Raw genomic sequence first — 19,585 nt, forward strand, 5'->3', positions numbered from 1 at the left:
CGCCCTGCATTACCCTGGGCTCTCACTGCGACACCAGCACGCTGCCCGCCCGCCCGGAGCTGGGGCGCTGACACCGCTCTTCCCCTGACCCTGCCCAGGGAGAGAGATGGGAGAGGCAGCCCCACACTGACCACCGTGCCGTAATCGACTTTAATCCTCGGATATCTTAGTAGTAATGGCAGCGGAGGTTAGTGATACAACTAAAACCCAAACTAGTACTAGTACTAATAAGTACTCATCAATTTGAAATGACTAGCCCATCATTCTCAAAACCCGAGGGGTGAGGGGCTTCGAGGGAAGCGGAGCAAGTGGAAGGTCCCAGGGCCGGCTGGGGTTAGGACTGTGTGTGTGTGTGTGTGTGTGTGTGTGTGTGTGTGTGTGTGTGTGTAGGGGGCTGGGTTCCGAAGGAGGGCTGAGGGGGGAGCACAGAAGGAGGGGGTAGAGTTTCAGCGCGGGGAGGGGGGCGTCGGGGCGCAGTGACGGGAACCAATGAGCTGCCAACTCGCGCGTCTCCGGCGTGACTGCCTAGATTGACGTGGTGGACACGTCAAATTGATCCCCGCACTCCGCAGCCTCCCGGTCAGACGAATTTCTCCTAATCGGATGAAGTTCACCCTAGGCCTGGGGTCGCGGGCGTGGAGAGTGTCCTGGGAGCGGGCGGCGGCGGCGGCGGGCGGCGGCGCGCTCGGCAGCGGCTCACGGTGCTCTTCCAGCCCGCGGCCCGGCCGCCGCGGCTCTCGGCTCGCGCGCGCCCTCCCTCTATGCCTCTCCCGCGGCGGCGGCGCCCCAGCTCTCCCGGACCGCGCCGGGCCCAGCCCCGGCCGCCTCGGCGCCAGGCAGCCGGCCGGCCCGCGCGCCATGGGTAAGGGGCGGGCGGACGAGGCGGGGGGTGTCCCGGCGCCTCCCTTCCCTCGCGCCCGCGGTCCCTGGGAGACCAGGTCCCGGGTCCCATACTGGCCGCGTTCTCCGCACGCCCCCAGCCCCGGGCGTGGGTGGGGGGCGCTCGGCGTGTCGCGGGAGGGGATGTCCCAAGTAGACGCGTCGGAAGTCGCGAAAGGGCACGGAGGGCTGAAGTGCGCGGCTCCCCCCGCCGTGGTCCCTGCGCGGGTGCCAACTCCCGGGACCGGACTGGGTCCGTTTGCTCAGATTCCGAGGACCCGCCGGTCACCTTCGGAGGTGCCCCGGGTGCAGCCCCTGTCCCTGCGCGGCCACCCTCGGCTAACCCGCCGGTGTTCTTTCTCCTCCCCTCACTCTCGTCGGGCGCGTCCGCAGAGCAGACGTACGGCGAGGTGAACCAGCTGGGCGGCGTGTTCGTCAACGGCCGCCCCCTGCCCAACGCCATCCGCCTGCGCATCGTGGAGCTGGCGCAGCTGGGCATCCGACCCTGTGACATCAGCCGGCAGCTTCGCGTATCCCACGGCTGCGTGAGCAAGATCCTGGCGCGCTACAACGAGACGGGCTCCATCCTGCCCGGGGCCATTGGGGGCAGCAAACCCCGCGTCACTACCCCCAACGTGGTCAAGCACATCCGGGACTACAAGCAGGGCGACCCCGGCATCTTTGCCTGGGAAATCCGCGACCGGCTGCTAGCCGACGGCGTCTGCGACAAGTACAACGTGCCCTCTGTGAGTTCCATCAGCCGCATCCTGCGCAATAAGATTGGCAGCCTGGCGCAGCCCGGCCCGTACGAGGCGAGCAAGCAGCCGCCGCCGCAGCCGGCGCTGCCCTATAACCACATCTACCAGTATCCCTACCCCAGCCCCGTGTCGCCCACGGGTGCCAAGATGGGCAGCCACCACGGGGTCCCGGGCACAGCGGGCCACGTCAGCATCCCCCGTTCATGGCCCTCGGCTCACTCGGTCAGCAATATCCTGGGCATCCGGACGTTTATGGAGCAAACAGGTCAGTGGCGCCAGCCTTCTGTAGCCTTCCTGGAAGGGGCAGAAGTGGAGCGGGGGGAGGCATGCGGGTGAGGGGTCACTCTCGCGGGCCTCCTCCAACCGGTTTTGGCTCAGGGGAGGGCTCCGGGTTGGCCAGGGAGACTGAGGGTCCTGGGCCTTCTGTGGGAGTCCTCAGACATCTTGAACTTTTTATGACAAATATGGAAAATATTTCCCAAATAGAAGAGCAATCACCGACCACAAATTCGGAGGCTTGAAATTGCGCTTTTTCATTCTTGCAAAAAGTATGCAAACCCCTATCGCCAGATCTAAGCCAAACAAACCGCAAAGTCAATTCTGCGACCCTTTCTTAAGATCCCGATCTTTCGGGATCCCTCACCATTCCCCAAAAAAGGCTCTTTGAGTAAAAGGCGAAGGGTCTGGCTGGCCGGTCTTGCTGTGTGGCCTGAATCTCCAGCAGGCCCCGTGGCCTGGCGGGTGACAGGCGCCTGCAGGCTGCAGCCATCCTCAGGGTGAAAGCTCCCACGGATTTGCCCTTTGCTTGCAATCTCTGGGTGTGGAGGGAGGGGACGGGGAGAGGGGGGAAGGTTAGGGGCAGTTTTGGTGAGGGGCTCGGAAGAATGGGTGGGGGCCGGGACCGGGTCCGTAGTCTCTTTGCACTGTCCCCTGCCCCCAGCAGCCGGCCAGAGAGTGGCGTGTTCTTAGGTGCGCAGACTCAGCAGGAGCATAAGAGGCAAAATTCACTGTAGCCCAAGAGACAGGAGGGGCGTCCAGAAAGAAACTGAAGGCTTAGCTCCAGCGGCTGTGGGCCGCGCCTCCAGGCCGTGCACAGGCTTCATTTCTCCTTGTGGCTCAAACCCAGCCTGGGCCGCAGGCTTGGGCCAAAGCTTCCCATGGAGCGTCCGGTGGGGAGCTAGCGGGGAGGTGACCTCTCCATGCCTGAGCTCAGATCTGGAGCTTTCTCTCGGTTTTCTGCACACACACGTGTGCGAGGAGCAGACCTGAGCCGGGGACGCTCACGGGTGGCTGGGTTGATGCCTCTTTCTGGAGGCCCAGGATGTCTCTGGAGGGAGTTGTGAGTAGAAACGGCTTCCAGCCCTCCAGACGCTTATTGAGACATTGAGAAGCCCATATAGTTCTCTTGAGCCTGCTGTGGATTTGAACTTGGACCTTTTGGGGCACCGTCTCTGCAAAGTGGAAAAGCCGCCTGGGCGGAGGGTGCCCAGATCTGGCCGTCAGCCTCTCCCTGTCGGAAACTTCCTGTTTCGTGGGAAGCGGGTGGAGACCTGGGAGGAGCGAGGGGCAGGTCCCCAGCACCCTCTCTCTGCCCCGCTGGGAGCAACAGCGAAATCTGGGGTCTCCGCTGCCCTGAGCATCTGCCGCCGGGTGTTCAGAGGAGCCTGGGTCGTGCCTTCGGATCCGGGCTGGGCGCTTGTAGGCACGCGTTTAGATGTCCGGGCCGGAGGGCTGCCCGTGTGCCCAGCGCGGACTCAGATACCTCTTCTAATCCTCCTGTGTCCCCGCAGGGGCCCTGGGGGGGAGCGAAGGCGCCGCCTACTCCCCGAAGATGGAAGACTGGGCCGGCGTGAACCGCACGGCCTTCCCCGCCAGCCCAGCCGTGAACGGGCTCGAGAAACCTGCCTTGGAGGCAGACATTAAATACACGCAGGTAACTGAGCGCGGGGAAGGAGGTGTCCTTAATCAGGGGAGAGGGAGAGGGAGGGGAGTAGGAAGAAAGGGAAGAGGCCCCCTCCACCCCCAGGGGAGGCGAGTTGGGCTGAAGGTTGATGTCTGGTCTGCGGGCATATTTCTCTCCTTTCCTAGGAGGGGATTGACTTGCCTTTTGCCAAGACACTTTTGCTAAAAAACCTGGGCCCCGTTAACACGAAAGGTTGAGGACTGACTCCCTTTCTCTAAGTCCCGGACGGTGAATATGATGACCCCCTTCACCTTTTGTTATTATTTCTAACAATTTGAGTGGACATCGCTTTGCCACAGTCCTTGCCAGGACAATTAGAGGCCAGACTTCGCATGGGGAATCATTGTGGGGACAGCAGGGAGAATGGGGACCCCCCCCACCCCGGTAACTGCCGGTGCTGGAGAAGCCGGCGGGATTGCCCGCTGCCGACGGTCTGTCGCTCTCTCTCCCCGCAGTCGGCCTCCGGCCTCCCCGCGGTGGGCGGCTTCCTCCCGGCCTGCGCCTACCCGGCCTCCAACCAGCACGGTGTGTACAGCTCGCCGGCCGGCGGCTACCTCGCCCCGGGCCCGCCGTGGCCGCCGGCGCAGGGGCCCCCGCTGGCGCCCCCCGGGGCCGGCGTCACCGTACACGGCGGGGAGCTTGCCGCAGCCGTGACCTTCAAGCATCCCAGCCGAGAAGGTGAGGGGCGCGGGCCGGCGGGAGGGGTTCAGACGAATGCTGGAGGATTAGGAAGGGTGCAAAGCAGCAAAGGAGAGACACAGACAGAGACAGAGACAGAGACAGGAGACAGAGAGGCTGGAGTGGGTACCGGCATAGATTCTTCCTCTGGGTTACACTTTAAACCAGAGCAGATTAATTTCTAATAGGTATAAGCCGTGTCCCTAGAAAGGCAGGCAGAGATTGAGAGAGGCCCCAGGACTGTCCCCTAACTTGTATGGATTAAGAAGACCTCCTCTCTGGGTCTCATTTCTCTGTCCGTAGAAGGGTCTAGAAGGCACCCTCCAGGGGCACCTTCCTGTGGCCTGTGGAGCTGTACCTTCTGTGGAGGACCTGCTGTGGCACCTGAACCCCGCAGGTGGGGTTGGACCTGCCCTGGCCTGGACCCCTTCCACGTACTGCCCATCTCTTTCTTCCATGTCCGAGTTTTTTTTTTTTCCCAAGCAGGCCCTGTTCTCCCCTTGCATTCATCTTCTTGAACACATCCTTTGGGAGAGGAGACAGCATTTCAATCATGTGTCTCTAAGTCTAGACTCTTCTTCCCCTCCTCCTCCATAAATCTGCTCTCTGATAAGCCAACTAACAGATTTGAGGTATTTAATTCACGGTCCACAGTGAGAGGGGCATCTTCTTACACTGACCTTTGGGTTCTAGTTTTTCCTGTAACTTGGGAAAAGCTCACCTGCCCTTGACTCTGCATTTTCCTCACGGTGAAAGGAATGACTGGCTTTGCCAATTTCCCACCTGCCTGCTTTTAGGTTCTGAGCGCCAGGAATTTGCAACTTCAACTCCTCTAGGAAAAGGCGGGAGTCACTCCGGGGTGGAGGTGGGGCCTCTCGGCCTCAGTAGCAAAGGTGGCTGAGCACGAACCTGGGGGCTGCGTGGGGCACAAGGATGTTCCAGATTCCCGAAGGGTCTTTGCAGCTGATCTGCCTTATACCCACCCAGGCAGAAGTGGGGGCAGGTGGCACTGGGTAGGCAGAGGAAAGGAGGGGCTTCCTCTTTGGTGATACCCAGGCAAAAACTTTATTTCCAAGTAGTTTCATTGAGACATAATAGCGTGATCTATGAAAGAGAGAGAGACAGAAAGAAAGTGAGAGAGAGAGAGGATTAAGATGCCATCATTAACAGTCAAGCGGAGGAACAAAAGTTAAAAAATTTTTTGTCACTTTTTTAGAGCACGAAAATTCTGGGATATCAATTTACAAATATTGAGACTTAGAACTCCTTCAATCTTTAAATTTAATTTAAATAATAGGAAAATTCCACTTGTTCATTTACAGGAAAATCTAAGTAAAGGGAATTTTAAAAGTCGAGACTCAGAGCTCCTTCGATCTTTCCCTTTAAGGACAGATAAGGGGTCTTAGGGGAAGTGTTTTGCTCAGAGCCTTGTCCTGGGACTTGGACCTACTCGTTTTCTTGACACCTGAGGTTATCTGTTGAATTAGAAATTAAAATGGAATTTACCAAATTATACTCATTAGACTAATCGTTTAACTAAGCAGGTTAATTTGATTTAGAAAAGTGTATCCACAAATTTAAACGATTCCCCCTGGGCTGACCCCAAGTAGCAGGAAGACTTAGAAAAAGGACTCGCTATCTTCAGAGTGATGCGGTCCTTTCCTAACAGAGCCATTCTGTCCCAGGGTATTTCAAGCGCTACCTTAGAAACAAATTATGAAATGTAGGTAATAATCCAAAGGTGAAACACACAGTTCTGAGTTCTAGGCTAACTCTAGTTAATTTGATGGGCAGGGGGTACTCACTGGTGGTTAATTTTCTTTGGAAGATACTTTCCTTTCAGAAATACAGAGCCATTGAATGACACTGGCATTCCTGTCCATTTCACCATTATTTTCACTTCCTATTATGAAACATCCCACCCATTTCCAAAATCTGCAGCAGTAATTAGCTACATTCATTGTTAAATTAATAACAATGTTCTGATCCTGACAGTTCTTTAAAGATCCAAGTAAAGGGTCATCGAATAAATCAGGTCTATCATTGAAAATGATTTCTCCAGCTGGCATACAAATGTTTGTGTTTGAACAGGAACATATAAATAATGAGAATTGCATATCTTTGGGTTATGGATTTTCACTCTTCTCATTGGCAGAGAAATGGAATTGAAAGATTGCCCCCACCCACAAGTGGTCTTTGAAAAATTACAAAGCAAAGTAATGTGAATCACTGCCTTTAATTTTCTAATCATTGCTTAAGAAATTATCTTCAAAGAAACCTATCCCATAAGACAATTTACTATCATTAATTGTTCATAAGAGTAGTAGGAATAGTGTCTATTGAACTTCTTCAGTAAGAAAACAGTTTCTTTACTGAAGGCGGTTTAATATCACGACGGCTCAGTATAAAACAAATACTTCTGATCACCTAGTCCATACACGGACAATATACACATAATAATATATATTATATTTTGTATATGTATATACATATATTTCAATATGTCCTCCACATCAGGTGCGAATGAACATTATTATCCTAAGATAAGCTTACTCAGATGTCAAATTATTCATTACAATTTATTAACTTTATCTTGGTAGAGGGTTGTGAGTCTGGGTTCCCTATTATTTAGGCAAGACAGTGTGATTTACATTTCCCGACGGTGAAAGGAAACTTTAATTCTTAAGGCCTGAGAGCATAGGAAAGTTCCACTTCATCTACAAGTGGAGGGGGGCCCGTGTTCTAGGAATTCCGACCCCTATCCAGACAAGACCATCTCCCTCCCCTTCCCCTTCCAGACAGGTGACAGACCCCATCAGGCATTCCCTCAAGACAAATGGTATTTACAGTGTTTTCAGAAACCTCAAAACCTCCCGGCTCTGAGGTCCCTTCCAGCCGGCTTTTGGAAAGACTAAAGATTTGGAAATCAAATTTATAAGATATTGCATAGGCTCAAAGAATATGTGTCTTTTATATTTGTTAGAGATAACTCGCGGCTTGTTCCAGTCGCCCCTGCTCCGGATTAGTTCTTGAAGGATCCTAAAAGCGAACTTTGCCAGGAACACTAGGGCGCAAGCGTTGGCCTGAGAGCCCGCCGCCGCCAACCTCGGTCTCCTTTGACACAGCCTTGGGGGACCCCTTTCCAGGACTCTGCTGACATCTCCCCCATCCCCGCCCTGCCCCACCCCAGTGTCCCAGTGGCCCTGGAATGGAAGTACCAATATTTTTTAAAAAGCTTGTCCCCATTCCTGCCCATTAAGTTTAAATAAGCTTGCAGAGCGCCTAACGCCGGCTCGAGCCTTCGTGGGGGCCCCGCGACGTACCCACTCCGTCACCCAGATTCCTGCAGGTGGGAAAGGAGGGGCAGAGGGGTCCTATGGGGAGGGACTGGGGCGGGGGAAGAGCTACAAACGCAGCAGCAGGCTCGCCCCCATAGAGCGGAGTGAAATCTGTCTCTGGTCTCCCGGGTGTTTATTTTTCACGAGTTCATTTTCTCGCTTGTCTCTCAGGCAACCGGCCCTTGGCTGAGAAATCTCCAACTCCGGAGTTGTTTTCTAAACAGGGCCTCACCTCCAAGTGTGTGTACTGGGTGGAATGAAAAGGTCTGAAAACCTCGTCGGCTGAGCGGCCATAACTGTGTTTAGGAAAGAGAGCTGAGAGGCAAGGGAGAGCGAGGGGTCGGTCCTGGAAAGGTCTCCAGACCCCTTCGCCACCTCTGCGAAACCAGATGTGCGCGCGCGCGCCCCTGGCGCAGAGGTGTGGGCCCGGCTCCGCGCGGCCCCGGGGCGGTGCGCCAGAGCCGGGGCGAGGGCAGCTGCAGGAGGAAACAGCCGGGAGCTCCCCCTCACCCCAAATTGAGGCGCCCCCAAGCTCCCCCTTTAAAGGAGGACGTGTGGAGGAGAAAAGAAAGTTGAAAATAGGCGCTTTTAGGTATAAATAAGCCTGTGCTTTCCAGCGCAGGAGAAGCCGAGGGGCCGGGCGTCGGGAAAGGGAAAAACAGGGGTTGCACAATCGTGGCGTCAATTTTCTGGCTTCCAGTAGCAAAACTTGGGCCCCTTCCCAAAACCCTAAATAATAGAGCAACTCGCTGAATGCTGCCTAATATGGCAAGTCCACTGTCACTAAATCCGGAGGCCCACAGGCCTCAGGACGTGCTGTGCCCACAGTGATGAGCGCATCTGGATCCCCGGGCCGCGGGGGCAGAACGAAGTCTGCCGCCCGCCTAACGCGCGACCGCCTCCCACGTCGGGGGTGATCCTGGCCACCCTGGGCCCTCCCCGCGGGGTATTTTGGTGACCCACCCCCACTCGATTCCCCCCCACCCCCGGCCCATCGCGGGCCCTGAGTTGCTTTGAGGACCGTGACCTGACGCGCTGGCAGCCTCTTGGGCCGGTGCGCCAGCTGGGTCTGGCGTGGGTGGGGGCTCGGGAGGCGGGGTGCGCGGATCTCAGCTCCCCGCTCCCTCCCCGGTCTGCGATCGGACCACCGCCCCGCCCGTGGCCGCCTGGCTCTGCAGCGCCTCCCTGCGCCCGGCGCCCGCTTTACTGAGAGGCGCGGGGCGTCTGCAGGCGGGCCCTGCGAGGAGAGCCGCGACCCAGGCTGGGAGGGCGAGAGGTTTCCGCGGGGCCGCGAAGGGTGGGTGCCGAGGGCTCCGGGAAGCGCGGTCTCGCTGCCTCCTTGCAACCCCGAGATGTGGAGCGCGCGCCGCCCCTTCTCCCCGGGACCCTGCGCTGTCGGCCGTGTTCCCGGGTATCGCGGTCCCCGGGTCTGCCGCTCGGCGCAGCTCCCTGCAGTGACCCCACGCCGTGTGCTTCCTCCCGCAGTGGCCGACCGGAAGCCGCCCAGCCCCGGCGGCAAGGCCCCCGACGGCCTCGGGAGCTTACACGGACTGCCCGTCCCGGCCTCGACCTCCTAGGGCCGTGCGTCCGTGAGCCGAGCCCAAGCCCGAGCCCGGAGGCGGCGGCGGAGCGGCGGGCGCAGTGGGGCGCGGACCCGAGGACTCGCCGCGGCCGAAGTGCCCATCAGACCCGGCCTCGCCCGGCCCCGCGCCCGGCAGCCGCGCTTCCTCCATCGGCCGGGGTTTTCGGCTTCTCTGAACTTTGGCTTCAGACTGTTGCATCTTCGTCGCCGCGACCTTTGCTCTGACGTGGCCTCCCTCGTCCAGCGGGCCTCCAGCGTCTTTTCCTACTTCTCCCCGGGCTGTTTGGCACGCCCCTCCCTCCCTTTCTCTCCCTTCCCCTCTCTCCCTCTTTCCCGCTCTGCCTCGCTTCCCTTCTTCCTCCCTTTCTTCCCTCCTTCCTCCTGAGCCTCCTTTCCTTCCCCACCTTCGCCCTCTTCATTTTCCTCTCTATCTCGCTTCCTTTCCTCCCTCCGTCTCCCCGTCTACGTGGGCTCCCTTTCCTGTGGTCCAGCCGGGTCCGCCGTCTTCTCTCCTTGGCCTTTACAAGTCACGACTCTGCCTCTCCTTATTGGCACTGCCCGGACCCTCACCCCCTTGCCGAGAGCACCAGACCAGTCTCCACGACAGGCCCTCCTCTTTTTAGCCTCCACCCCTCCGGGGGCCCCAGGCCTCACCGAGGGGCTCCAACCTGGGAAATGGAGAAGCCACAGTTTTTATTTCATATTTTTATAACCATGAACCCAGATAAAACCTCGGTGAACTGTCCCTTCTTCTCCCCCCACCCCAAGGATATTATCAGGAAATATTCTTCTTTGGATGTTTTCTCAGTGCCCAGTGGCTGGGCTTCTCTTTGCTTCCTCTGAGATGATGTCACCCCAAAGAAGACTGGGGTAGGAGTAGGGGCACTGGGGCCACTGTGTTTTCTGTAGTTAGAAAACCATGCGTGCCCTGGGGGTGCCCCCTCCTACCCCTCCACACCCAACAGGAGGGAATCTGGCATATGGTAGACGCATCAGCACTGTTTTTTGGTATTCAGGGGTCAGCACATTTGTTAATTTAAACGACAAACTGCTTCCGGGTACAAAGGTGCAATCTGGCTTCTGGCTTGCAAAGGGATGGGGGTCAGAAAAATCCAGAAAGTGTCTTCTAGAGCAGGACACAAGCTCCGTTCACTGCTCCCAAGTTCAGGAGCACTGGTGGCAGGACCCTGGACATAAAACTTCAATCTCTGTAGTCAGAAAAATGTCACTGGTGAGAGTCTGACATCACCTGTTAACCATGGCTACCTTTGAATAAAGGAAAGCATCTGTATGTGTGCTTTGTAAGGGTAAGCAAGTCTGTGTCCAGACTGGAGTGTTGTATAGGTATGTTTCAATGACTTAGCCCCTGGGTTTCCAGCATAAACACTATTGAGAGGGAATTGTTCTGGGACTTCCCTGGCGAGCCAGTGGTTAAGATTCCATGCTTCCAACGCAGGGGGCACGGGTTCGATCCCTGGTTGGGGGAACTAAGATCCTGCAAAGAGGGATTTGTTTTATTGGTTTACTCCTTAACACTTTGTAACCCAGGTTGAGGTGGAAGAGAAAATGAGAGGGGAGGAACATTTTCAGGGATGGTCCCTGGAAACTCGAGGTAGAGAGACAGAATGCAGAAACCATCCTAAAATGAAGTTAATTCTTAGAGGGAAAAAATGGGCAGAAGGCAGTGAGGAACAATGGAGGACTTTCCCAGAACATTTTTTAACATTCTAAAGCTAAAGAAAACTATCACAGGCTACCAAATAACCTAGGGATTTCTCACGACAGAGGAGTCTCTGGCCACTTGTTTTGTTTTTTCTCCCACTGTTTGCTTTTCTAAAACTGAGAGCAGAGATTTTCAAATTGAAGGTTTTGCTTGTAAGTGGAGCTGTCTGCTTGGAGGGAACCGGTGGGGGAATTATTTTCATTGCATCTCACTGCAATAGTACCTGCTGGAGGTATTCATCAAAACTAATGAAAAGAGTATCTGCTTTTTTTCATTTAGAGGCTTTTCTTCCCAGGTCTTCAAAGTCTCTTGCTTATACAAAAAGTTCCATTTTATAAACAGGAATATTGAGGGTTAGAGACCTAGTTTATTTCTCTGGACCACATACAGCAAGCTTGGGATCACAGGGTTTGGACATGGAAACTGGGTGACACCATCTCATTAGAGAGCCAGGATTGGGGCTCAAACTTTGAGCCTGGGGTCCTCAGCCTTCTGTGCCAGCATTTCCTGCAGAGAGGCTGCCCATAATGATAACAGGAATAAAGTATTTAGATGAGCTTGACGTGCTCAGTCATCCACAGCATCTCACACAACCATCCTTGCTGCCCGGAGGACTGGCTGGCTTGGGCCAGGAAGAAAGCGCCTCACCTTTTCGGAAGAAATGAGAAGAATCCAGCTCTCATTGCTGTCATCCTTTTTTTCTCTGCCATGTCGTGCTCTGTGTATGGGCTGACTGGGATCAGGGGTGAGAAGAGCTGGAAAATGCAGTCCAGGAAGGATGGAGGCTGCCACCTGCAAAGGGAGGCACTTTCCAAGTCTGTCCCCCGCAGCTCCCCGTGTGCTGTGGCTGGAGGCGGGCCTTCCAGGGTCGCCGGCGCTGAGGGCGTGTTCACGGAGGATGGACAGCATCTGGTCAGAGGGCCAGCACGCTTTGTCACGTCCTGAGGGATATGCAGGGCTCTCCCTCCTCCCTGGAGGCTGCGGGCCCTGGAAAGTCCCAGCGAGCTTAGGTGAAACCCCTGTTCCATTCAGTGGGGAGGAGGCCTGTGACTTCACCAAGCCTCGGTGTCCTGTCTGTGAAATGCACCCTCCCATGCGGTGACACCACTGGCCTGCTGGAAGCCCAGCCCTGGTGTTGCTTCACCTGTCTGGAGATGATTATTTTTTCACTGTTAACAAAGGGCAGGGGAGTAGTTTTTATGGTTGATGGAAGGACTCAGCATTGAAACACTTTTCAAAAGAGCCCATTAAGGATTGCATTTTTGTTCTCCCTGCATGTTGGTCTATCTGTTCTGGGGACTCATGATAAGGTTACAAAGTACCATGTCGGGTAGAATAATTTGAGAAAGAATCACTCTCTAGAGGCAATTTGCACTAGTACCTGCCTTTTATTATTTTTTAATTTAAGAATAAATTTTTTAAAATAAAGTACCAAAAATAAAATAAACAGAAAATGACATGTAACCACTCAAATAACCCTTGGATTTGTTCAAAGAATGAAAGTAATATATGTACATCGTTAGAAAATTCTAGCAGCACAGAAACATTGAAATGAAAAGTGAAAGTTTCTTCCTGTCCTCATCTCTGTCCTTAAAGGTGAACGCTGTTACAGTTTTTTAATGATTCCTTCCAGGAGAAAAAATGCAGCCAGCAGAACTCTGTTTCTGTGTTTGTGCTTTAACGGTACATACAGCACTGTGCTGGGTGCACACAGATGGGGTCTGGAGATCTGATCTTTGCACACCACCAGCTCTAGCATATTCACTTTATTCTCTTGAATGGATGCATATCAACAAGGGTTTATTAGAAACAGAGTATTTGTAAAGAGGGCCAGCTTCGTGCTTTAAATGAATAAAGACTGGGTTTTGTGGCATTCATGATTGGAGAAAGGGCTTAGAATGGATTGTAAGAACTTCCCTAGGAAAGGTGGCTGCTTCGGGGCAAGGAGGAAAGAAAGCAAACCAAAGGACAGGAGACACAGAGGTTTGTCCTTCCTGAAGACATCCTGGCTTGTCCACGCAACGATGCTCAAAGCTGCCAGGGGCTGAAGAATGCAGTTTTCCTTTCTTTGAAAGGACACCATCTCTCTAGATCAGGAAAGAGAGACAGAGGCAAAGTGATGGGGAAGACCCTCGTTTGAAGAAATACTGGATAGGAATAAAATGTAAACATCCAACACTGGCACGAGCATTCTTTTTACTTATCCCCAATTCACTTGAAAACCATGTGGCGTTAATCTCCTGTTGGGTGGACCCCGCTCATTGACAACTGTGTTTCCCTGTTTGCTTGTTTCTTGACTTCTGTCAAGGAGGATGGGATTTATTTAATGGAGCGGTGGTCTGGGTTAAAGCCCACTGGCATCAGTTTCTCTAGGTAGAATTATATTGGCCAGGGTTTCTTTTCAAAAGAAACTCTACCTGCTCCATGTTAGGCCAGGTAATATGAATTTAGAATCTTGCCAAAATGTGCCCGAGGAACTCAGCTCAAAGGATTGTGCATCCAGGCAGGCTATGTAATGAGAACCATTTGATTCTATTCTTTTAATGGGCGGGAATTACGCACAAAATGGTATTTGGTCTTCACCTTGACCTTGCTGTTTGAACTATAGCCTCACTCACTGTGGCTGAGATATTTCTAGCCAAACTGTTGGATCTCAAACTTAAGAAAGAACAGAGTAAGAAGGAATCACACCGTCTTCTTTTTTCAAGGCAGTAACAGGGAAACCACACATTTAGTACCAATCCAACTTGGGAATTCTAAACACTTGGAACAATTATACTCCATTTAGTCTAGTCTCTTCTTTGGAGTTGAAACCAGTTGAAACCCCTGTTTCACTCTAAGGAGCTCTTCTCCAGGAGAGCAGTCTGCGATCCTCGTTGGAACACACATCTGTTTCTGGGCTGGCCAAGTCCAAAAGTGGAATCCCAATTACAGTTTTCATGGGTGATGGAATTTCAACTGCATTACAATTTAACCACCTGGGTTGCCTTCACCCTTTTTCTTCTTGAGGATGAAATAAGCTGATCAAGTGTTCACTCAGCTATTAAATTACATTTCCATCCTGTAACATTCTATTTCCTTTTACTCTAGTGAGATATATGGACTGGATGGATTATCTCCAGTGTCTTATATTGACCATACAACTTTCACTTTTGGGACATTCTTCCGGTCACTGGTGGATGTGGTCTTACCTTTATAAGATTTAATTTTACCCCAAACAAACAAAAAAAATTCTTTAATTAGATGTTTTTAATTTCAAAACAAACCTCTTGGATGAAAAAATGAGAAAGATATTTGAATGAATTGATCTTTTAAAAAGAGTTGAAATTGGAACTCGAAGCTTGTGAAACATAAACAAAACAAAAACAAAAAAACAAACAAATTCTCCTTTGGCAAACAAGCTGTGATATGATCAACTAGATCTGAGAAGCGAAGGTATCATTCTGGCCACCAGGGGGAGCACACATTGTTCCACCAAGATAAAGATGAATACAAAGATAACACTAAATATACAAAAAATTCATCCTTCTGTTCAAGTGGTAACCTGTCCAGTTGTGAACAACACCTGTTTACAAGAGGAGTTCTCTTCCTGTTGTGATTATTATTGTAATTGATAATCAGTTGCTTTGATTCTGGAACAAAGAGGACAGGCTCGGCATATAGTGAAAAACAGATTTTCTAGGCTTATCCACGTGGGAATTATTAAATAAGTTAGATGAGAATCAAGATCACCTTAGAAATAGGTTTCACCTCTAAATTTGACTCTAAGAGATACATATATTCAATGCTTTGAATCTAGAACAAATACGAGTTTTAAAGGGCAACCTGTCAAAACTGATGTCTTCAGGAAATGAACTTTATCTGTATTCGTGCTATTTTGATACTTTTGATTAATTTGGGTTTGACTCTTCCCCATTTTAAGCATTTTTAGCAATCTTTTTGAAGTTCTTAATCATTTAAAATCATGATTCACATTTAAAGTAAGGGGCGATCTTTTGTAGAGAGGTAGAAAATGACTATTTCTTCCCTTTTGTATTTGTTTTAGGATAAAATCCTTAAAGATCCCTTACAGTTGGGGTAAAGAGAATTTCCTCCTTAGCTTAAAAAGCGGGGGAGCTCTCTGATTGTCTTTCACCTGCACTTTTACATGTATTAGACTCAGACTACCAGCTGTGGAACCCCCCTGCCCCCCACCCCACCCGAGGGACGTAATCTGGGAAGAGATGGGTAAGGGGTGATTAAAAGGTGGCACAGTTGGCTGGGTTCAAATCTTGGTTTTACTGTTTAGCAGCTGTGTCACTTTGGTCAAGTTTTGACAAAACTTGACAGCCTTGGTTTTCTTGTCTGTTTAATGGGACTAACAGCTCCCTCCCTGGGCAGTTGTGAGGATTAAATTTGATAATATGTAAAGAGCAGAGACTCGGTTTGGGTTCTGCTCGTTTGTTATGAGTATTGTTATTATCATTTTCTTCCTTTTTTCATGCACATCAACATTTTAGGGTGAATTCAATCATGTCCCACCTGCAGACCATATTTGCCGTCTGTCAGATTTGTGAAAGGTACAGAGGCCATCGAGACTGCCAGTGCTAGTCTCTGAATTGACTGGAACTTTCCACAGCATCAGAGGGAGCTGCCACTGTCAGCTACTCATCAAATCTGATAGCCCTGAGACGTTCACCAAGACCTTAGGAGTGCTTGATGAATCTATGGCTAGCCCTGTGGGGATCAGGGATGGCCCAGGAGCCACCATGACTGCACTGAAGTAGATTTTGTGTGGCTAGTCCACTTACATCAATGTTATGTGACCATGTTTCCTGTCATGTCAGGAGGCTGGAAACTGATGTACAGAGACCTCAACCTACTCTGTTCCCCTCAAGGGGGTTAAACAGCTTGTTGCCTCCACTGCTTACCTTAGTGCGCTGATTATGGGAGCTGCTTGGGCTCCAGCTGTGTCTTCCTGTTCTTTGCTGAGTAAATGAATTTTGAGTCAAAGTCACCTCATTCCTGACTCCGTCCCTCTGGCTATGACGTGAAGAGGTAGCTCCGAAAGCCTTCAACTTGGTACCTTCAGGAAGAGTTGCACTGATGGTCTTCTCCCTTGGAAGACTGTGTCAGACTTTTAGGAGGGGAGAAGACCTATCCGCTTCAGGTGTCCATTTTGGAGTTGGAAGTGTAGGTGAAATCTTCATCTATTGCTGAAATTTAATTAGAGGAAATCCACAAATGCTCAAAGCTTTAAGAAAACACACACCAAATCCATGTGACAAAATAACATTTAAAAGGTAGCTGTAGGATCAAGTATTTTAGTGATATGACCTCCATCCATCCAGATCTTCTTACCTAACAACGCTTCTTTGCTCTAGAGGGTGACCTCGGATTTATTCCGAATGTTTGCAGCCTTATCAGTCGTGAAAAGTGCATGTTAACTGAATATGGCAGTTGGGTTCTGACATGAATTTGTTTGGAGTTTTTTCTCACAAACCGGATGTTTTCCAAAGCAAACAAAGACATTAAAAGATTTATAAAAAGACTCTGTCACACATTGTGAAGTGCAAAGTGTAAACGAATTTTTATAAGCATATGGATTCCATTTTTTAAATAATATGCATGAATTTAAAAATTAAAAGAAAATGTGCTGGCTACAATGTGTTTTTAGTTCTCATTTAGACTTGAAAAATAATCAGAGGTGCCTAAAATATTCGAAAGCAAGCAGACTCCTGCATCTTATGATGTCATTTGAACCATGGGATAATGATTAATATGCCCCGCCCCCAAAGAATGCTTTTTTGAACGACGCTCCAGAGTAACACTTGCCATTTGAATTCATTGGACTCATTTCTTCTCGTACCTCCTTCCAGGTTGCTCTGCCCAGCATACTATCACTCTCTTTTTTTTTTTTTTTTTTTTATCACTCTCTTTTAAATTTGGATAACACCATCGTCAAGTCAAACACCTGAGGCATCTTGATAATATTTACACTGAGGCAGAAGAAGCCTGAGAGAGGAAAAAAGCACAGGGAAAACAATGTTTGGGTCCTTATGGTCCCACAGAATGGATTCAGAATGGTCCCACAGAATGGATTCTTTCAAGAATGTAAATAATGCTTATACCTTAGAATCAAAGACCTATCAGTTCCGTCAGGAATGTAGCCAACAGTTTATTTTGAATTGTCATGATAACATCGCCTTTGAGAATTATTCAGGTTGTACTAGGCTCAGCATCAGAAGAAATTTTGGCTGCAAGAATTTCATTCCATTGAGTTCAATGAAAACAAATTAGCATAGGTTTTTTCTTGCGAGCTCCACTTTTGGTTGTGATGTTATCAGTGGCTGTAACGGTGGTGAGTATTGGTCCCATAAGAGATTTCTTTTGAAAGTTTAATACACATGAAAACAATAAATGGTCTAGTTAACTTCCATCTGTTTTTATCACCGTGGAGCCTTTAAACTCAGGATTCCTTGGATAAAAATAAAATTCCCAGACCCTCACACATATAAAGTATTCTTGTTTCAAAATAAGTATTATGGCTGAAAAAAAAGAGGTAGTATTGGGAGAAAAAGTTTTATTCTTGAAAGAGCCATCATTTTTTTTATGGGACACCCTGGTATAGGTAGAAATGTTAGTCCCGTGTTTGTCCCAAGCTGTTCTAGCAGAGATAGAAAGACACAACATCGATGTGAGTCCCTCCACCCCCGATAGGAAAAGCTAATATTTATTATGCACTTACCAGGCACCATGTATACTTTAAAATACTGTGTGAATATGTTCTAATTCAGTCCTCACTTGGGGGAGGTACTACATCTGTTCTCATCAGCAGATGAAGAAATTGAGGAACAGAACAGAGATGTAACATGACTTGCCTGAGGGTACCCGACTAATCATGGCAGGTCCAGAACCTGAGTCCATACACGTTGGCCTCAGAGCCTGCACTTAATCCTTGCAAGACCAGGAGATTCTGATAATCCCCTCCTTTCGCTGCCCAAGTGGAGAGTCTCTGCTCTTGATGTCTTACCTGTTTCTGATGTCTGTATGATGTTACACTTGTAGAGTCCCTACCCTTGGGATTGGCTTCAAGGAAAGGCAGATTTATCATATGTACCTGACATTTGCAACATCACAGTATATGTGTATCAGCTATCTATTTCTGTGTAACAAACCATTCCAAAATATAGTGGCTTAAAGCAAAAACAATGTATTATTTCTCATGATTCTGTTGGTTGGCTGGTCTCCCCTGGGCTCACTTCCAAAGCTGCATTCAGGGCTGGCAGGTCCACGGTGGCTTCATTTCCGTGACTGACAGTGGGTGCTGACTGTTGACAGGATCTCCTTAGGTCTGCTCTGCACGGTCCCCTCTCAGGCAGTGAGCTAGACCAGCTTCCCAACCTAGCAATCCCAGGGCAATAGACCAAGAGGGCAAAAGTGGAAACTGCAAGGTCTCTCAAAGTCTAGCCTTGAAAGTCCATAGCTTTCTATTGGTCAAAGCAAGTCACAAGGCCAACTCAGACACTAGAGGTGATCAAATAGTCTCCACCTCTTTATTTGAGAACAGCAAAGTCAGTTGCAAAGGGGCCTGCATACTTGGGTGGGAGGAATTTATGATCAATTTTTGCAACCTACTACAGTAGACACCATTTATATACATATACTTATGTATGTAGATATTGTACATAGAGTATATATTACAGATATGTTTATGTAATGTATATATTATATATAATGTATATGTTATTGTATGTTATATATAATAGTACATACATGTAATATATATTAAAATAATGTGTATAATATATATGTTATGTATATTAATATATGTAATATATTAAAAGGATTACCAATTCAATTTTTTTATTACGGTGTAGTTGTTTTACAATGTTGTGTTAGTATCTACTGTACAGCAAAGTAGAGTTCCCTGTGCTATACAGCAGATTCTCATTAGTTATCTACTTTATACATATTAGTGTATATATGTCAATCCCAATCTCCCAGTTCATCCCACCTCCCCTCCCCCCTTTGGTGTCCATACGTTTGTTCTCTACATCTGTGTCTCTATTTCTGCCTTGCAAACCTGTTTATCTGTACTATTTTCTAGTTTTCACATACATGCGTTAATATATTTCTAAGTAATCATAAAAAAATACAGGTTTTACAATATTATATTGACAATGTCATCTTTAGTCACTTGGAAGTCACCTTGGTGTCTTGTTTCAGGGTTCTTAGTAAAAGCATTGACAATCATTGTTTAAAACAAACATGAGATATGGAATCGGGGGCACACCTGGGTTGTTATCACATTAGATCTGAGTGAGAAGAACGAATAAATTTTTTTTAAACTTCTATCCAGTTGTCTGTATCCTGAAGGGAACACGGGAAGTATGAAAAGTTATGGTTGTTCGGTGTTTTATTTTAGTATCTATACATAGACAGTGAACTGGAGAGATGAGGAAGTCATATATGTATATGGCTATATACACATATACCTCTCGATTTTGGCTTTAATCACATAGTCTGTTCAATTCTTGCTTTCAGACTTTGCCCTGGGCCTGGAGGCAGCTGTGAAAGCAGATAAGTAACACACAGTGCTATGAACAGGTCATTTTAGCTTTATTTCTAGTAGGATCGAAAGTAGAGGGTTAACTAAATGCCAAAGCTCTTAATTCCAGCCTT

At 49.6% G+C, this 19,585-nt stretch overlaps 1 protein-coding gene across 1 annotated transcript; it reads left to right on the forward strand.

Moving 5' to 3' along the window:
- The first annotated feature begins 603 nt into the window (after positions 1 to 603).
- On the forward strand, positions 604 to 9,193 carry PAX1 (paired box 1). The gene is made up of 5 exons (XM_027118326.1): positions 604 to 862; positions 1,273 to 1,902; positions 3,428 to 3,570; positions 4,056 to 4,278; positions 9,102 to 9,193. Exons 1-5 carry the CDS (start codon positions 604 to 606, stop codon positions 9,191 to 9,193), a joined length of 1,347 nt encoding a protein of 448 aa, XP_026974127.1.
- Positions 9,194 to 19,585: the final 10,392 nt, after the last annotated feature.

Source organism: Aethalodelphis obliquidens, unplaced genomic scaffold (assembly GCF_003676395.1).
Source record: "Aethalodelphis obliquidens isolate GAN/ISIS:26980383/991018 unplaced genomic scaffold, ASM367639v1 scaffold18, whole genome shotgun sequence".
Lineage (NCBI taxonomy): Eukaryota > Metazoa > Chordata > Mammalia > Artiodactyla > Delphinidae > Aethalodelphis > Aethalodelphis obliquidens.

Bases quoted from the DNA above. Each gene is read 5' to 3' on its own strand.
- PAX1 (XM_027118326.1), top strand. From the start codon at position 604: ATGAAGTTCACCCTAGGCCTGGGGTCGCGGGCGTGGAGAGTGTCCTGG. The intron at 863-1,272 runs GTAAGGGGCGGG...GCGCGTCCGCAG, and splicing joins GGCCGGCCCGCGCGCCATGG to AGCAGACGTACGGCGAGGTG. The intron at 4,279-9,101 runs GTGAGGGGCGCG...TTCCTCCCGCAG, and splicing joins CAAGCATCCCAGCCGAGAAG to TGGCCGACCGGAAGCCGCCC.